We start from the raw sequence: 19,828 nt of genomic DNA, 5'->3' as shown, positions 1-19,828 counted from the left end.
CTCATACCGTGGAACATCCAATGTTTCACGGTAATTCCAGTGGTTTGATTAGAAATTATTGCATTTGTAGAATATTGCATAAGGTTCACCTTATCTTGTTTACCTTTGTACCGAGTTTTTGTTAATTTTGGTCCAGGCTTGAGTATCGCGTAAAACTGCGAGATTGTCGTTCTTGGTGGAATATTTTGTTTTGTGACCGCCTGCGTGTAATCTCCAGCCGTTGATGCTGTGCTGTAATTAACTGTACTGTACCACTTGTAGAAATAAAGCATGACATAGTTATGCATGCATTGATAATAAAAATAAAATAGCAGTCTTATTTTATGCCACTTTTTAGTATCAATATGATTTAGACTTGTGCAATTTTGTAATTCATAAAAATCTGCAAACAAGGATTAATTTAAGATTTGCAATCAGAATTTCATCATCATGGATGCGAAGACTATCTGCATGAACATCTCTTTGGTTGGACCATTGGTTGCATTTACGCTGTTTTAGAATGTCTTTCTATCATGTTTTTAATCCTTTTTTTAAATTTTAAGCATCTTGCATAGTTTGTTACAGCTTCTCTTTAATTACAAGCAGTTAAATGCCAAGTTGATAATGCTGTTTTCCACACTTAAAGTCTGTCAATCTGAACTGATTTTTTCTACTTTTACTGACAGTATCGTCGACTGACCTCCACGTCAAAATGCTTCTGCTGGCAAAATATTTCAGTGTTGAAAGCAGTGTTTTGGCAGAACCAATGTTTTCTAAAGCAAGGTTATGGAACCTCTAATTACAATTCACACTAATTCATCATCACATCGTAGCCTTTATTCCTACTAAACCTCAACCCTGCTGCATGTATGTATGTATAAGCGGAATACATAAGAAGTTTTATGGAGGTACACATCATTAATAACTAAAAGTGTGTCTAGCTGAGAGGACGCTGTACATATTTAGTACAAGAACCAGGCAAACAGCAGTGGTCTAAAATTAGTGAACAGCTACATATACTTCATCATTAGCGCTCAAGCTGTATTCAACAATTAATACTTAAAATTTTAAGCTTGGGCAATGTTGAAACCTAATTGTCTCACTCTCACTATGCTCATGAATTTCAACTAAACTTCAAATGCATGCATCTCATCATGAGTAAAACCATCTCCGTGTTCTGCAATACACCAAAGATCATTTAGCACGGCTTGTCATGAAAGACATCATATGCAAAGCATTGCGTTGGTCCTGCAAACCAAGATGTGATCTAATACCAACACATCCATAGAAAAACTCAAGCCGTAATAATGATAACGGATTGTAACATCATTCTTCGTCTCACACGTTGCAAGTTACGAGTCGTAAGTTGCGATACAACAGAGTCCACTTGAAACAAGAATCCAGTCCACTTTTGTGCCATCATCGCTTGGAGCAAAGTAGTGGTTGAACAGTTTAAGTTTGTTGAATGAAGGGGAATTGAGACTGGAAAGCAGGCGAGACTTGTTCGTGCAGAGTCAGTTCAACTCCAAGGCTGGGATTCAACGGATCGTTATTTCATGGAAGCACAAACGACGCCCTTCTTATCCATCTAATCAAGAAGTGCAGGGCAGCCACATCCACCGTCATCTCAGGAGAGAGATCACAAAATTATATAGACCTCAGCAGCTGAGATTGCTTCAATCCTGACTAGTCTCCCTTTTCAACGAGAAGATTTGCAGGTGAAAGCAAAGAAAAAGGCACTTTTCACATAATCTCACTGCTCGAACTGCTTCCGACCAGCTCTGAAAAAGTACGTACAGATTGTGATTTCTGCTGGAGAAATACGATATACATCTACTCTCAGGAAGTGTGAAACCGAGGCAATTTGAGACACATAGTTAAAGGTGAGATAAGTAGCTTATCTTTCTATTTTGTCCATAACTATACACTAACTAAAGCATGTTGATAATGTATTGACTTTACAAGGCTGAAGGTGATGGGTGAAGAGTAATCATTTTTAACTAATAAAAGTAAAAATTTTAATGCAGAGCAAATTAACTGCTGCACGGAAAAGTTGAGCTCAATAAGTAATTAAATTAATGTTTATCACGGCAATCATCGATATTTATTGATAGGCAGAGGCTCTAATCGATATATTTCTTATTGTTACGTGCTAACTGCCATTTCTGGTGTGCGATTTCATGCAACGAATGATATAATACTGACTGACTGGATATTAATATACTACGTACTTTAGATATGGAATAAATCTGGATCCGTCCAACTAAAGATAAAAACAAGGACGTTCATTTGTTTTATTGCTTTCATTTTTTGCCCAAGTAAATGGGTTGTGAATGAATATGTAGTATGTGATTGTGATTTGTGTTCTGTCCAGCAAGATAGCTCAAGAGTTATCATGCTACATGCGTATGCGACCTTTGTCTATCCGAATCAATTTAATTCGCTACCCATCATACTCCTCCATAGCTTTGCATGATATGAACCCTCAGTCGTCGTCATCCTGACTCCGATGACTCTGAGCCATAAAAATGATCCGAATATTCATTCCGTTTTGAGTAAAGCCAAAAATATAAAGTCAGACTGCGGTATCCTGTGTAAAGATATAGTAACACACATATAGCACATGTCTGTGATACCAGTAAATCCCAGAGTGCACTTCCATTCTTCTCGGGCTTTTTGATCTGATACATAATGTCAACCGATCTTGCTACACATATCTCTGTGTTCACAGATGAAACAGCTTAACTGAGGATTACAGGAGATAGGACACCGATTCGCATGCAAGTGATACAAAAGACGATTACGAGCAGTAGAGTGAAGTAAAAGTTAAATTTAAATGAGTTGCTCGCCCATGATTTGAATGATATCACAGTTATCCATCCATCTCGGGCAGCTTTGTTGGCAAATTTCGCGCATTCGTAAAAAAGATAAAAGCATCCAGTCTATATATTTACCTTAATCCCAGTCGGGACGGCCCTTGATCTTTCCTGAATGGATGGCTACAAAATACTTGGGATTCAGTTGAAGCATTTAGATTTTTAGTGGTGCCAATGTCAGAATGTTCCAAGAAGTTACATTAGTGTGTCAGAATCATAAGTGCTTGTGAATGATTCAGTTCAGTTTGCAAGGTCTGGAGTGCAGTGTTTTATTATTCCTGTCGCATGAAATATCTGTGATTTGCTCACGTGATGTTATGTTTAGCCCACTAGAAATTGGTATGCATGAATTAATTAGCACAAAGTTAAAGATTCTCGCGGATTCATTCTACTTTCCAAAGTGAGTCATTTTCTGCCTCAATAAATGTCCTTACAAACTTATGTAGTTACCTTACACGATAACAAATAGTCTGCTAGTGATTTGACTAGCATTTGTTTTTAGCATTTACATATTGTTCATACTTACATACAAAATCTGTAATAGCTTTCGTATTAATTAAGCTGTTGCCACTTGTTGAATTTCAAAGTGAGAAGGGTAATTATGATGCAAAATAAGTATAGCAGAAAGCGAAAATTATATTTAACCATTTATTGGCTTATGTTCAAATCCCTGTAATAGTTCGATATTCGACGTGTGTTCTTTTCATGAAATCGTTGGAACGACTGCATATCAGGTTGCACAAGTGTGCATAAATAAATATATGTGAGTATACACGTATGCGTATAAATGTGCATGTATGTAGAAGGAAACTTGTAAGTCCTTTTTTATTAATTAAATGTTACCAATTTTCCGGAACAGTGAAATATTTTTTGCATTTGTGAGGGAATTTTCTTATTGTTAATTAATTCTTTACTAAACTCAAGTTAAGGTATCATGCAGCGCAGTTTTTATGGTTCAGATAATTTGTATGTGTTTCAACATTTGTCATAAGCATCAAAGGAAAATGAATACTCGTATAGTTTCATTATTAATCATAATTTTTTGCAATAATTGAAAACGTCCGAAACCAATGTCACGATCTCGACGACATTTATTTTTACTTGGATTTCCCCAGTCGGTTTCCTTTGTTAGATCTTTGCGTTTAATTTTCTGCTATTTTTAGGCTTGTCAGTAACAAACCGGACCATCTCCGTTCTTATTATAAAAACAGTTACATGTATATGACAGCATCTTGTGTCTAACACTTCTGAGGGCTATTAGACTTATTTTACACAGTGGAAAACTAATCTGTTTGTTCAACATGTTCCCCAAACTTTTACCTAGCCAGTCTAAATCATCGTTTCCACAATTCATCACTTTTCCTATACATACATATCCTTAAAGCTAAACTTCTTTGACTCATCTTTTGGAACTTTCCAAACCCTGTCAAAAGTAGCATCATTTGGCTCCTCTTTTAATAGTCCAAAAAAAAAATGTGTAAAATATCTACTGATCCTGGAGGTATAATTCACAATTGTGCCCAGTTTTTACTGGAATATCTACGATTTTTTAAATCTGCATGAACCGTTTCTGCTACTATTAGGATAATGACAAAATTATGAATATGTAATCTAGTCATCTCAACACAGTACCGATCGAGCGAAGATTAATGATACTTGTAATCTTATTATATTTATTTATAAGAGTTTTTTTTTCGTGCACAAGTACATATTTATGTACATATGTCCGGCGAACGAATAAAAGAGAACGTTTATCTCCATCTGGATGACAAGCTAAATTTCAAGTCAGTTGTGTTCATATATTTGCGAAATTTAAAATCTATTAATAAATACAAACATCGTCAGTAAAAACTGGAAATGGGCATTTCAAGACAATTTTTTATTTATCAGATAAATGGAATGCTCATTTTGCGCATCCCGTCATTCTTAATCCAGTCACTTTCGTTGCTTTATTCACCAACCTCATGAGAACATTTCCTATGTATAGATAAATGCAGAAGCACTTGTATTGTATACACGACATATTTTAGTACAAGTCATTCTTATAGTTTGCATTGTATTCTTTTAGTTTTCATTAATGCAAAGTATCGTAAATAAAATGGGGGCTCATTACTCTCCACAGTGAAAATGCCATTGTCATGAATGAAATGTCAATTGTCAAGTTGACCGACTCTAGAATAATTACAGCTTAATTAGATAAACTCATCCAGAATGTTATATAAGTTACCTCTGCGTATATGCACATAGATAAATAGCTGTCATACGACGAGTTAACTGGTTATTTAATCTGAAAGTTTGCAATTTTATTAATTTTGCAACCTCTGATCTTTCGACATATTACATAGTTTTCTTATTCACGATTTTGTTTAATGGAGTTTAATGGATTTGCAGAACAAGTTTCCAGTCATCGCTATTCTGGAAAATGGAGTCGAAGCTAGTATTTGCTACAACTCTGGTTCTCATCTTCTGTGCCAAATCTTCACTAGCCGGACCACACGGTGGTAAGTACAATAAAATACACATATCGATGGCATGGCTGCAAAAAGTGTTTGATTTGTTGGTCGTTTCGTCTATCTCATGTTTGCTAGTCCTGTTAGAGACGTTGTGACACGTAGAAAATTAAGCCAGCTAGTTATGCAATAATTTTTCTTTTCACTGGTTTCCTTGATTTAATTTGCAAATCTATATTGGTATACGATTCATGCAGGCTTTTATGCGCTTGAACTAATCTGAATAACTTTTGAACACAAGAGGAATCTGCAAAAGTGATTTAAGTAATTCTCCAGATTAGCATTTGAGAGATTGTCATTCATTATTTTTCTTTAAGGAAAACAAAGCTGTTAAAATAAACTAAAGTCATTTGCTTCCTACGGGAATAAGATTATCTTGTTCAAACGTGGCATTGAAATCTAGTTTGAAGGAATACTCTCCAGCCTTTCATTTATAATTTAAAATTCCAATTAGCTGACCCACCACCCACCCTGATGTCGTGGAGATATTGCATATGAATAGTGGTTTCCAAGTTTAGATTTACTAATTACTAGCTAATTAAATCTACTGATGGACTCATTTAGTGTCAGGCTGATGCTATACGTAAGTGGTTGAGCGAGAGACGGGTTCTAAATAATTCTTTGACGTCTCCGTGTTTGTAAATTCAATAGCTGAAATTAGCAAGTTCGTCACAAATTATGCTCACAACAGGTTTGTCGTATCCTTTTGGCTTATATGCACAGTGCGATCGATTATCCTGCTTGTTGTCCGGTCAGGAATTTGCATTTTTCATCGCATGTGTTTTCAGTTCCTAACCTTTTACATTAAATTCTTTGTTTTCATGCAGTTACATTATCATCTGTTACGTGCTGTTAAAAACTTGAATAGCAAATTATCAAAATCATAGACTTTGATATTTGGAGGACATGGCATGATCAGTGTTAATATGTCAATTGTTAAAGTCAGGTTCAATGATACACAAATGCCTTAGATACACATACCTAAATATGATCGGGTAGTATTTATAGGCCGTGGTCGGTTTGATGAAACTAGAATTCAGCGGATAAAACTGGTAATAAGGTTTCGACGTGCAAATGAGACAAGTCTTTGATAGGAGTGGTAGGTAGAACGGCTCATTGTTTTCGCATTTGGACGAACCAATAAGCAGTTAATTAATATACTTGTAGATATATGACTTGCATAGTGAATAGTGACGCATTGTGCAAGTAGAACGATTGACAAAAAAAATTTGGTCTTGGAACAGCTTTTACATATAATACGAAAGAAGCCAAGTAAGACGATGTTTACATGTTTGATATGTTTTAGAAAATTTAATTTTCCATATGAGTTATACAACCATTTACACAACCATTGAAATGGAATTTAATTTATGTTAGTGCATCCCGTGCGAATTAGTTTGATGCATTTTCATATCATGCACAGGATGATCTAACTCTGTACATAGAAGAGTTGCAATACCTATGCAGCCGATTTCATATATTGATTATTCAAGCTATATAAATTTGATAACACAGACACATCTAGTTAATTGCAAATAAAACTTGCAATTCCAATTTAACGCTGATTGAATAGGGTATGCATGTAATAGAATAAAATTAAGACGTGAAATTCACAACCCATTATTGTGGAACGAATTGACCACGTCATCCTATGACGAGTTACGGAATTATTTATACAGGTTGTGACAGAAGAGAGATCATGGACCGATTTTTTGTTGTTTTGGCATATACTTATTTAATACATTACATAGTATTTATTGAGCGTACGTATCACAAGAACTGCAGGATAATAGCATGAAACTATGCACAGTCCAGACAAGAAACTTGCAATTGAAAGTAAATTATAATTCTACTCAACATTCCATTGACTCCATGCAGTAATCAGTTCGTAGAAGGTTTAAAAAAACTGACAGATCCTGGACAACAAATGTAGGTCCAACATACTCATATTTGTACATACATATGCGAATTCAGTCACGTAGGTGAATCAATTTTCGTTTGCTACTGACAATGTTCTTGCTTTTTGATATTGCTAGAAGCATTGATTGTAAACTTAATCTTTAGCTGTGTAAGACACTTGCAATACATTAAACTTTGTGTCCTCAACATTGTCATTTGCGTTACGATCTCTGCTTGAGTGTTCGTATAGTGTTTAAAATGGTTAAGTAATTACACAAGCTCAATTGTGACATTTTTTCCTAACCTTCTACTAAAATCAATTTAAACATAATTAATTGGAGCAATTGTATTTCATGTCTGGACTGGCAGATTATTGGAGAATAAAATACATCAGCAATTACATGTGTTCGTCATGACCGAAGATTTTTGGCAATTAAACGAACTGTTTACGTGCATTTACATATATTCTACAAGTGCATACACGGAGCTCAGCATTTTTTAATATCAAACTTTCATGCATCAGTATTTCTAATGGCTTGGTTAGGAGTTAGGAGACTGTTTTTGAAATTTTTGACTATATACATATGCATATGGTTACGTATTTATAATAACATATGTACATATGTTCTATATACATTTTCCTGATCACGGGGTTATTCCAGTCATCCTTGAATTGTCAATTATGTAGAATAGAATGTGGGAACTTACATATTAATTAAATCAACCAACGTTGATCCGAGTATGTCAAAATCAATTAAGAATTGTTGTACTAATTATATCCATTACAAATCTGCACGTAGACAAATTCGAACTGCATTTGTGCAGAATTCGTATTCTTTATTAACTTGATTAGTCTCATGCGCAAATTATGTTATGTTTATTCATGATTCTCAATTTAGTATTGTGACTTCTTATTACGTGTGGTCCTTCCTTCGATTTTTCATAAGTAGAGTCTCAAATAAATTAATAATCGAGATTTAGCAACTGCTTGCGCCATACTTATATTACTCAAAGACCTCGAATGAATGTACACTAAATGATACTAGTAAAATGGTATTAGGAATAAACCTCTGTAAAGCATTTGTAAAATCGAGAAGTCATCCGAACTCATCACTTTTTGGCTGGCTGACTGATTCTGAGTTAAATTACCTACATAAAATTGACCTTAAATAAAATTGAAATGCCATTTATCTTGACTCCTTACTTTCAATTTCATGCTTAATTGTAGACTTTTATTAAGTGAGCATTTTATAATTTTGCAGACCACCCGTGGTGTTATAACACTCCAGCGTGCGGTAAGAAATATTGACATCTTGATCTTGAAGTAGTTATAAAATCACAATTTTAATTGCCATCCTTCGCTGCAGATTCTAAGACATGGTCCGGTATGTGCCATACCGGAAAAGTACAGTCGCCAGTGGATTTCAACACGGAAAACATTTCGGAAAACCGGACCCAAGTTAGACTACGATTCAATCAAGCCTATTTCGATGTCCAAAATCGTTTTTATGCAAAGAACAACGGGCACACTCGTAAGTTTAAGTATGGGTGTAGTCTAGACATGCATATTTATTAAAACTATGATTTTCATAAAACTTGCGAAAATGCTCACTAATAAATCAAATTCTAATCTACTATTTCTACTTCAAACAGTTCAAGTGCAGTTGGAGCAAGACTTAAGTTCAAAATTGGTTATGGACGGAGATGGTACATACATAACAAATTGTTTGATCTGCTTAATGAGTACTACTCATTGAGTAGTCGAAGATTTCTGACAGCTTTCTATATTTATTATAAGAATGTACAAGAATGAATAATGTGAGTTTGAATTTTACAGGGTTAAAAGGAAATTACGTATTTTCTCAGTTTCATTTTCATTGGGGTAAGTTTAAGGTTTGTTTAAATATGAATGAGCAAAAACTATGTATTCAACGCAAACAGTTAAAAAGACCACCAAAATCTTATGGAATTGATTATTTATCTACCGAATTATTATTAGGTTCCACTGACGACAAAGGATCTGAGCATACTGTGGGTGGGAAATCGTAAGTTACGCATCTTATCATCTCGGTGTACATATATCGCTTGAAAGTTTGGAATAGCAACTAAGAAAAGTTTATCGATTTATTTAGATACCCTCTCGAGTTGCACTTGGTTCATTACAATGACATGTTCAAAGGCTTAGGGGATGCTGTAGGGTGAGTAAAAAGTCTTAGTAAAAAAAGTTCGAAGTGATTGTGGAGGGCGAAGGATGTGGACACCAAATTTTATCAGAACACTGTTAATAGGTCTAAAAACCACCGAGCTCTAGCAGTGTTTGGAATATTTTTTAAGGTATTTTGATCATGAATTGTCACATTACATAGAACGGCGTTATAATTTCTTTGTTCTAACTACTGACCAGATTTCGCCTAATGATAACTGGGCCCTAAAGGTAATGTGAGATAAATGTGGTTTGAAAATGGTTGAGATGCACATTAAATATTACATGCTAATCAATGTCAATGATTTGCAGCCAATTATTGAAGCCATTGCTGGATCGCAGAATGTGCAAGAGGAAGCGTCATTAATTCACCGACCACTCAACATTTCTTCTTTCTTCCCAGATGAACTTGACTTGTTTCGCTACTACGGATCTTTGACGTTAGTTATTTATTGTATAAATTAATGTGCTTAACTTCACTTTCAGTCAAGAGGGCATTTTAAAAATCGAAATGTACATATCTAGAACACCGTCTTGCTTTGAAATTGTTCACTGGAATGTGTTTAAGAAACCTGTACCCATCTCTAAAGCCCAGGTAAAAAAAACGAGTCAGTATATTATTGCTCTAATAAAAGTGCATTTATACAAATGTAAACAATCTAAATTATTATCCGTTAATTGTTCTAGCTTCAAGCTTTCCGAAGCATAAAGGACAGTCATGGGGACAATTTGGTGGACAATTTCAGGCCCACGTTACCACTTGCCGGCCGAAGAGTTACGGAGTATGAAGTGGTTGAGTTGGATCTGAAACCATCGAAGACGGCTGAAGACGCCAGGAAGCCAATGCCTGATGCAGATTATGAAGAAGTCATGAATGTGCTGGACCCTAAGACGACGTCTTCTCATGGGAAAAAGAGCTCCGCTGCGGCACCACGCACAAACTTCCTACTTTTGGGACTCTTATCCGGTGTGGTACTTTTCTTCCCGAAGCTCAAGTAATCACCGGCTGCAGAATTCTATTTTAAAATTAGTGTATATAATTGATGTTACCATTACATTTTAAACAAAGCGTCAGTTTGCATGCACTACCGAAAAATCTTACTATCACGTGACCTAACCATGCTATATAGCTTTTCAGAAATGCATGCACATGTTTTACTTATTTCTAGTTTATCAAAACCGATGAATTCCAGGCCTGTCATGCAGGAATGCATTTAAGCGCTTTATTGTCAATATATTTATTTGACACTGTTACCATTTGACAAAATATTTTGAGATTATCCATTTTAAATTATATACTATATAGTAATACTAGCTTCTCGATAGGATAATACATGTACGTAGTATTTGGGATAGTAGTGCGACAAATGTTGATCTACATAATTTATACGCAATCAAAAATTGTGTTACTTTTAAATGCCATTATTTTTGTCAATGTCTAGTCATGACTATGTAGATTTCCTATGATCCATACGGGTCAACTAATGTGGGGATGAATGAATGTATCAAAAGTTCGTAATAAATGCATTGATTTGTATTTTGACGATGATCGCCACTTATGGCAAACGTCTTTAGTTTGGTGTCTGCGTTGACTGATGATATTAAATTTGTTAAAGAATAAAAATGTGCGTATAAATTTAAGTTAACTTTTATTTTTATTTTTTTTTACGAGCACGAACTTGGCTGATAAAATTTTTCGCCAAAATATTACGCAGATAAACTGATGGTTCAGGTTGTACAACAAAAGGCAAGTTAGCAAACGTAATTATGTTGTATAAATTTTAAATTTCTGTCCAAAGTTGGAGTTTCTGAATTTTGCGAATCTAATGAAAGTTAATTTTATTTCAAATAGCAATAAATCAGCATTGCTGTTTGACATGACACCAACAAGTTTCTTTTTCTCTTCAATGAATAATGCGTCAAACGGTAATGCAGTTTTTGTTATTCCACTCAAATCTGCTGAATTTGATTGATACGATTTTGACGTTGCTGATTGACCTGCCATTACATGCTTGGTTTTTAGTATCAAATTCACTTTTACTTTAAACTATGGCATATGTATGGGCACTGCCTGAAATTAATAATGCAGGTAAAAATTTATGGACATTATCATGCATCCCACATACGTAGCCATGAAGAGGAAGAATGCGTACTTTTTGTGTAACTCCAAATAAGAAATAATTAAATTCACTATCGACGAATACCTAGTATTTGAGTCAGATGTAACTAATCATGATAATATAAACATCATGATATAAACATGAAATAGCAAAATTTTACATGTGCTGTACATATTTATGAGAAAGTTAAAGTTCAAATTTTATGAGTCTCACTTTGTTACTCCCTTGCATTTCCTTAGTCGCAGTTTTACTCATAAGATAAAACCTTCAGGTTACTATTAATACAGTATTCGATAATAACGTTTGAAAATGTATCACATCCGACGTATATAATTTATTACCTACCTTGACCATCTAAAAATTTGTTCTACGATACGAGCGTAACACAATTGCTTAGGATTGAACTATACTTTTGGCATTTCATCACAAATGAATATTGAAGTTGAATTGAGATGAGACACGACAAAATCGAACCAAGATGTTTTTCATTATGGCAAAATAGTGCCCAGCAGATATATTAAAAGTAGGACATTGATATAAATTTACATTTGGAACAACAACAAGTAAGGCATTTTGTGTAATTGATTAACTAGAGGCAGATAAAAATGGGGAGTACTTCCAACTACTGATCACCATAATTCCTCTAGTGCAGCTGAAGGCTCTAACGGTGGAAGGAAGTGTTTTTCTTTCAGAAAAAAACTAGTTAGTTTGGTTAATCACTCAATTTTTACCAATTTATTTATCTCCAAGATTGAAGGATGTTTCTAGTTTATTTGGATTCTTCATCTAGAGCAATCATTAAGGAACTCAAAAATAAATGTGTCACAGAATGATCAAGAACAAATAATGTATCATGTACAGAACATGTCATTGTACAATTTCTAAATATGGAGTTTATACAATTATTACTAAATTCAAGCTCATTTTGCAGATACTTAATTTTATCTGACCACCAAAATGGCAGTATAACTGAAAACCATTTATTTGCGGTTAATTTATTCACTTTACTCTCTATAGTTTTTATGCAGTAATTATAAGTGCAATGATCTATATAGATTTTCTCATAAAATTAGGTATATAAATACACATGCACCACAACTTTTTTTAGCTAATATTATTTACCTAAATAGTAAGAGATGATCTTATAATGAAAAAAGTGGACTTTCTTGTCTCGAAGTGCCGACCAACCAACCTGTGACATGTATCTAAAAAAGTTGTAATTGGGATTGTTTTTTCCTAAATCCTCCGAGTTGACTACCTCAATTCTACCCCCCTGATCTAATGATCTCTTTTAACGATATTGTTCTGCTGCTCACCGTAGCTCCTCAGTTACACGCAGCAAACAATAATTTGTAAAATCTTCACGTAACAGGAATGGGCAGGGAGATATCTTTCAAATTAATATTTCTGCTCTGCATTACACACTTGACTCTGACTCGTCCTGCATTTTGCCTACATCATAGTTGGACTTTAGTTGCATGCAGTTTTGAATCGTGCATGATAGTGCGTGTGTGTCATAATGATAATCAAATCATACGCGTCCTTTCCCTTCCCCTCTTCTTCATTCCCTTCCTCTTTGAAATGCACTCAAAACTGTTGTAATGCATTCTTGGGTTGGAAATATTGCGTCAGTATAAAAGAATCATGTTTGATTTATATATCTTTAGTAATGTGACATCTGCGAGTGAAGTATACGGCCCGATGATGCAAAGAATTAGTATGTTTGTGGTAAGATCAGAAATCTTCAATTATACAATTTAAATCTTCGATTTTAAAGATATATTTCAGCAAACCTGATGCAATTGTTTATTTGTGCAGCTACTTTTCATCGGTGCATTTTTGAGCCCAGTGCAAAGTGGTGACAGTGGGGCTGGAGGGAGACAAGTAGCGTCGTCTTCGTCGGCTGTTGATTTCTTGGACAGAGGACCAGCCGGCCCTTCAGGGCGAGAGGAGGATGCTGGTCTCTACGGCCCAGCCCCCCCACTTCCTCTCATAGCTGGAACCAGGGGTGGTAATGGTGCTACCACATTAGCAGATCATCTAAAGGGGGCAAATTATCCTCCAGAGTCTGCTATTGACCAATTTGAAGTTGGTAAGTTGATATACTCGTTAAATAGCCATTAATAAGTCGTGATTAGGTAAGGTGTACATGTATATATAATTTCCAGGATATGGAGGGACCTACTACAGGAAAGATGGGGACCGCTCAGGTCCTGAAAGAAACGTTCGCCCCAACAACAATCACATTGGATATGGTCCATCAGGGTCAAGTTTCGACAAACCATTGGATTCTTTCCGTGAAACGGGGTCGAATCCACTGAATTTGAATGGGCTTAGCGTTGCCGAATTGGAACAACTGAGAAATTTGGCTGAAGCAGCCCAAGGTATTGGAAATGCTGCACGACAAGGTGGTGGTGGTGGTGGTAATGGTGGTGTTGGTTCGCTTAATGCTGGAAACGGAAATGCTGGGGGTCCGAACGTCGTTGCCAACCATGGGACTTTGGGACCTCTGCTTCCCAAAGATTCCCAGGATGACAAGGGGCTTACGTACGGAAGTGGTGGTGGAGCTTCATCCTCCTACAAACCATTGTTGGAGTATGGGCCTGGAGGTGGACCTGGAGTTCTTCAAGGTGTTTTGGACGCCCAAATAAAGTTGAACGCTCTGCGCAGTCAACTTTTGGCTCACAATTTGGCTAAATTGGACCATCACGCCGCAAAAGTACATGCTGGAGCGTATGGCCCTCCTCCAGGTCACCATTATGGTCCTGGTCCACTAGATCATCATCATCACAAATCAGCCTTGTTGAATCTTCATCCGCTATTTGGAAAGTTGGATGCCGTAGATGCTCATCTTCTTGGAAAACTGCAAGCCAAAGACATTGAGCTGGCAAACTTAGAAAGGGAGAAACTGCAATTGATTGCTGCCGCAGGGAAAGCTGCCTTGGGGTCCATACGAGAAAAGGAGAAGCTGGTGCATTTATATGGTCAGTTGGGAATTGCGGATGCTCTCAACAATCCTCTAGGAAAGCATCATCCACCTGGACCTGGATTCGGATATCATCCTGCAGCTGGAGCCGAGAAAGCTGCTGCCCTTGCGGATAAGGCTGCTCTTCTGGCAGATAAAGCTGCCGCCCATGCAGACAAAGCCGCTGATATTGCCAATCATCATGCCAATCATGCTGCCGGACACGAGTACAATCCTAATTTTGGTCCACTCCCTGCTGACAAGATACATCTCAACCCCATCAAACCATTAGGGTATGGTGCACCCTTAGCACCACCACTTGGCAATTATGGAGGAGCTTTTGGCGGAGGACTGCTTTCACCAGCAGCGCGAGAGGTGCTGACAATTCATCCAATTTACAATTCGCCTCTTGCTGTTAAACAAGTTCATAATGTGATTGTGAAGGAACAGCTCAAGGGTCAACATTACTACGGACCTGCCCCAGGACCCAATTACGCTGCATACAATGGTCACGCTGTTGGCAAAGGTGCATTATTCGGTGAACACGGCCTAGCTCCACACCAACGACCAGGACCTTACCCATCCGTGGATGATGTGGTACATCGACATAATGGAGGATACGGGGTTCCACCAGCGGCCCATTTACATGGAAAATTGGATGTCTTGGTGGAAAACGTGGCAAAAAATACTGCGAAAGCACTTGTCGGGGCGTTACAAGGGTATGGGTATGGTAATAAACACAACCATTACAATAATCACCACTGAAAATTTACTGGTAGTTCTAAATACGAACGTGAAATGTTAATGAAAACTAATCATAGGCTGTTTTTGTGAAGAAAGTAAGCGTGCCAAATAATTATGCATTTTAACATTTTGTAGTGATATAGTGTTGGTTATGTATATGTAAGGATCCGAAATGTGTTCTCTAGTCATCATGTTGTTAAGTATCAAATGCTAAAAGCCAAAATATAAACAATTTCTCTGAAATAATTATCCGTTACAGCTTTCATAATCACGAACTTACCTATACACACGACCATAAATATAAATACATACACACATACCTCAGTATCCGTATCATACATAATTCCCTGATTGCAACTTTGTATTGGTCTTCAAACTAACCATCAATGAATGGAGTTCCGGTTTGTAATATCAAGCAAAAAAAATATCGTGCACAATAAATGCATAGCATGCAACATTAAATGTCTCATAGCCAATAGGATACCTACTGAAACAATGTAATACATATACTTGTCCACTTTCTCAAACTTAAAATGTCCCACCCATGCGAAGAATGACACTTAAGCACATTTGTAAATATTATGTAGTTTCTCATTGGCATCGGAAAATAAAGCCAATAAAAACACCATCCTTCGTTACTTATTTTTTTGTAAATCACTCTGTACATGTGTAGTTTCTAAACAAAATGACCATGGCCCTAACCCACGCATCATAACAAAAAGTAGTACGTACGAGCAAAACACTCACTTAATTTTGTATAACAAGATCTCTTTCCTTTAACTTTAACACGACATTTTTACTTTTACTTTTTTAATGCGATTTATGGAAATCATAAGACCATTCACTGCCGAGAAGGGTATACATTTAACGTCTAGACACTAATTTGAAGGCGAAATTTAAATTCCACATTATAAATTTGATACACAGTCTCAAGTTATGGTTCCCCTGCATGGCATTATATTGGGTTGTCTGTTGGTGGTCTTGAATATTATACAAGAAACCCTAATTTCCTATGTAATAAAATATCAACGTCCCTTCCCTAATAGAAATCTCATTTTAACTACCAATTGTGCATACATGAAAAAAAAAACAAAAAAAATTGTTTGGTTGACTTTTTAGGCATACATAGTTTTAGATTGGGTAATTTTAGTTCATTTTTTGCATTAGTTCAAACTCGTTTCTTACATACTTTGTAGCACCATTTCCTCAGTTCTCCTTTTGACCTGCAATACTTACTTGCTAGAAAAACAATAACAGAATGCACTAATGTGCAGGGCGTCACATCCTATCGTAAATGTAATCAAATACAGACACGCACAATGCATACTCATGAATATTATTAACTGACTGATCTGTGTTTGATTAAAAAAGTGACGTGGATCATTTATGACACTAGTTAGAAGAATGAATTGGAGTGCTTCTGGCATATTAGTGGTGGAAAAAAATGAATAGTTCTTCGTATTACAATTATCACAACCTGTCAAACGAAAAATGTTTGTCGTTTCATTAGTTATTTAATCAGAAGTAATATAGCATTCTCTTGTTGTGCTGTCATCAATAAGTATTTGGCAAATGAGCTATTTATATACTCAATCTGGTTGATTTTACGAAGTAACTCGTTTTTCATAGTTTACGACTCGTTGTTGGAATATAATTCTCGTGATATATGTTTTCGAATTGAATGATACAATTTTCTACGCATACAGTATTTATGTATGCACTTGACAATACTAACCATTAGAGATAATTATCTGAAGTCTAATTTTGAGATGGGAATTATGCATTTAAAAAGGTTAAACTAAATACAGACTAGTGGTAATTTTATTACAATAATTGTTATCACACAACTTTCAAAGGAAAATTAGATTTTACTTTCGTAATCAGTTCAATAAAATTTGTCATCATTGTATTGAAGCTCCCATCATTTTGCCTTATTGCTACTGTGTATCATTAATTTCATGCTGCTACAATAAACAAAAACTTGAATACTTTCGGCATTTTGTAAAGAACGATAGATTGTAACGTCACTCATCAAAATGACATTTACAAATGAATAATATATAAAAATGTTGTTCAACTATGTATAATTTGCAGCTTCGTTTCGTAAAATCACAGAATTATTTACACTGGCAAAATACATTGTGCAGTAGAAAGTATTATTTTCTGGCTGAGGATGCTTTATGGATTACAATCGTCAAAACCCAAAACAGCGAAATTCGTATAAATTCTGACACAAATCCAGGATAAACATTTGCATGCGTGAAACCCCATCCACGACTGATAATTGAGCGGACAGCCTCGCTTGGAAGGGTTGCAGGAAACAGAGTTAGTCATAATCGATGACAGTGGTGTCAATCAATGATTGAAAACCGTCCCAAACAATGGCTTGAGGCATGGACAGACGTGATAATGGTTGATATGCACCCCCTGGAAGTGGTCCTTCCCCCCTTGGGTTGTATTCGACTTCCAGAGTCTCTTGGGTCAAGTATTTGAAGAAGGCCTTCATAATATCCAAATGGGGAGGGTTGTAGCGGTGGCCTGTCCCAATTTGCACGTTGGCACTGCGTATGGGAAACCCGTCACATTGACAGCCAAGAATTTCTCCAAGTTCAATTGCGACGTGTAGGAGGGTCTCGATTAGTAGAGTTTCTGGAAGGAGGGCTAGCCACACTTTCCTCTCCCTCTTTGTCAGCTTCTCTTTGTTGGCGATGTTTCGAAGTACTTTCTCTTGTGCAGGTGTTACTTTTGGCTGCCAAACTCTAATTCCACTCGGGTCGTCAACAATGTAGAAGGCCTTTGAAATTGCCGTCCTTGGTTTGTGATTAGGATTGATTCCAGTAAGCTTCAAAGGCGACGAGGCATTTCCGTTGACGCCACCGTAGCACTCCCCTGGATGAGTGGTGGCTAAATAAACATTCGGTATTGGATACTCTGATGTGGTTGGGAATGGCAGTTTTGTATCTTGTTGTCGTTGTGTTACTGCACTTTTGATGAATTTGACGCCATTGTCCGTTAGGAATTGCAGGACATGCTGGAGGGACGCTTTGGAGCAGTCAAAACTGTCGTGGGGGAAGATTATGCGTTGGTCTTCGTCCACGTTGGTGTTGTGGATAAGATGTAGAATGAGTAATCCGAGCTGGAATAATACGCATATAAGTACATCATTCGTAAATTTTGAGAAACTATTTTTAACCTTCAAGGAGTGGCGGAACACAGGGCTGGGGGATCCGTTTACTACTTCCTTCCAACGCTTGATAACGTGGAAATCATCCACAGTCAGGTCGCATTTCTGCATGAAGGTTCGGGTGGCTCGTTCCATCCATTTGTTTCCAATGGGAGGATCTGACTGGGGTACAGGGCTTGGCAATGTCAGACACGCAAAGAAATTATTCATGACATTACATACAACAGCGGAATGGTTCCAATCATTATGATGGTGGTCGGTACAGGACTTGTCATTGAGGTGGAAAAACCAACAGTTGTTGCGCCGACATTTCACCGGATTGTGTTTCGAACCTAACCCTTCTCTGAATCGCAACCCTTCCCTATTGAAGTAGACTTCTAATTTTCGGATACCGATTCTGACGACGATTGCTGCTGGTTTCATTGCTCGATGTCCCAAGGTCAAATCCGTATTTTCCCGCCTGAATCGCCGGTAGTGTTGGGAATCTTCAAAAATCTCTCTGGGTCCACTATAGTTGGTGTACATCATGATCATTTGAAAAACTGCTTCATCATCTGACCCTGAGAGTGGTGGTCGCCATAAGTCGAGTTGTTGTGGAGGTTCCGGATGAGGAACTAAAAGATTCCATTTGAATCGAGGACTCCAGGCGGGGTCGTCTATGATGAGTTGAAGATCTGGAGGCCATTGTGACGGAACATGAGGTGCTGGTGGTTGGCTGAAAGAAGTGGGTGGTGGTGACGGTGCAGGAACTAGTGGCCTAACCCGACCTAGATTTGCAAGAAATTTTCATTTTCATTTCATCCCAAGTTCAATTTTACGATATGCATACCAAGCTCATGACACTCGACGAAACTGCTCTCATCTTCGTCGTTGGATGCCATCAGCTTAAAAAAGGGTGAGTTGGGGATGAACCCTGGGGGGAAGCTGTACTCCATCGTGCAATTCCCATACGTCACAAACAGTCTTCTAGGTCGTGGTGGGGGAGGTGGTGGGGTGCATGCATCCTCTATGTCGCTAAACACGGCCTCGGCTCCAATGGGGATGTCATCATCGTGATCCACTTCTCTCACGCCCCGAACGTTTTCGGGATAGTTATGGTGGCCGTAGTTGGGGTCATTTGCCACCCTTTCCCTCCTGTTGATATCATCCTCCTCCTCCGTAGAGTGGTGGACGGAAGGAGGGGAGACCTACAATACATACATATATTTTACATAGCTGCCGTTGAAATGCATACATACATACATATTCAAATTGTGTGAATGGATAATGGATGTATAATTTTTGAAATGAATCATGTATTTACCTGGCCCGAGGCGACTGGTGGCGCCAGGCGACCCCGGTGGAAGCT

The 19,828-nt window shown here is 37.1% G+C and overlaps 2 protein-coding genes across 5 annotated transcripts; both read left to right on the top strand.

Moving 5' to 3' along the window:
- Nucleotides 1–1,335: 1,335 nt before the first annotated feature.
- Nucleotides 1,336–11,108, top strand: LOC110841808 (carbonic anhydrase 2). 2 transcript variants are annotated; one of them, XM_022087505.2, is made up of 13 exons: nucleotides 1,336–1,862; nucleotides 5,247–5,356; nucleotides 8,527–8,559; nucleotides 8,632–8,796; nucleotides 8,918–8,971; nucleotides 9,102–9,146; nucleotides 9,264–9,309; nucleotides 9,397–9,462; nucleotides 9,553–9,598; nucleotides 9,669–9,698; nucleotides 9,780–9,907; nucleotides 9,993–10,062; nucleotides 10,155–11,108. In XM_022087505.2, the coding sequence occupies exons 2-13, from the start codon at nucleotides 5,278–5,280 to the stop codon at nucleotides 10,464–10,466; spliced, it is 1,074 nt and encodes a 357-aa protein (XP_021943197.1). In that variant the 5' UTR covers nucleotides 1,336–1,862; nucleotides 5,247–5,277; the 3' UTR covers nucleotides 10,467–11,108. The 2 variants fall into 2 exon arrangements, with proteins under 2 accessions (XP_021943197.1, XP_021943196.2); XM_022087504.2 differs by lacking the exon at nucleotides 1,336–1,862 and adding an exon at nucleotides 2,827–3,255.
- Nucleotides 11,109–13,157: 2,049 nt separating this feature from the next.
- On the top strand, nucleotides 13,158–15,921 carry LOC110863384. 3 transcript variants are annotated; one of them, XM_022112682.2, is made up of 4 exons: nucleotides 13,158–13,315; nucleotides 13,406–13,679; nucleotides 13,756–14,927; nucleotides 15,003–15,921. In XM_022112682.2, the coding sequence occupies exons 1-4, from the start codon at nucleotides 13,232–13,234 to the stop codon at nucleotides 15,315–15,317; spliced, it is 1,845 nt and encodes a 614-aa protein (XP_021968374.2). In that variant the 5' UTR covers nucleotides 13,158–13,231; the 3' UTR covers nucleotides 15,318–15,921. The 3 variants fall into 3 exon arrangements, with proteins under 3 accessions (XP_021968374.2, XP_021968373.2, XP_021968372.2); XM_022112681.2 differs by having other exon boundaries at nucleotides 14,997–15,921; XM_022112680.2 differs by having other exon boundaries at nucleotides 13,756–15,921.
- The last annotated feature ends 3,907 nt before the right edge of the window (nucleotides 15,922–19,828 follow it).

The sequence above is a fragment of the Folsomia candida genome, unplaced genomic scaffold (genome assembly GCF_002217175.1).
Source record: "Folsomia candida strain VU population unplaced genomic scaffold, ASM221717v1 Fcan01_Sc001, whole genome shotgun sequence".
Taxonomy (NCBI): Eukaryota; Metazoa; Arthropoda; class Collembola; order Entomobryomorpha; family Isotomidae; genus Folsomia; species Folsomia candida.
The sequence above is the reverse complement of the archived record's forward strand: the minus strand, read 5'-3'. Positions and strand labels throughout refer to the sequence as shown.

Bases quoted from the DNA above. Each gene is read 5' to 3' on its own strand.
- LOC110841808 (XM_022087504.2), top strand. From the start codon at position 3,086: ATGATTCAGTTCAGTTTGCAAGGTCTGGAGTGCAGTGTTTTATTATTC. The intron at 5,357-8,526 runs GTAAGTACAATA...ATAATTTTGCAG, and splicing joins ACTAGCCGGACCACACGGTG to ACCACCCGTGGTGTTATAAC. The intron at 9,147-9,263 runs GTAAGTTTAAGG...AATTATTATTAG, and splicing joins TCAGTTTCATTTTCATTGGG to GTTCCACTGACGACAAAGGA.
- LOC110863384 (XM_022112680.2), top strand. From the start codon at position 13,232: ATGTTTGATTTATATATCTTTAGTAATGTGACATCTGCGAGTGAAGTA. The intron at 13,316-13,405 runs GTAAGATCAGAA...TTATTTGTGCAG, and splicing joins AAAGAATTAGTATGTTTGTG to CTACTTTTCATCGGTGCATT. The intron at 13,680-13,755 runs GTAAGTTGATAT...TATAATTTCCAG, and splicing joins TATTGACCAATTTGAAGTTG to GATATGGAGGGACCTACTAC.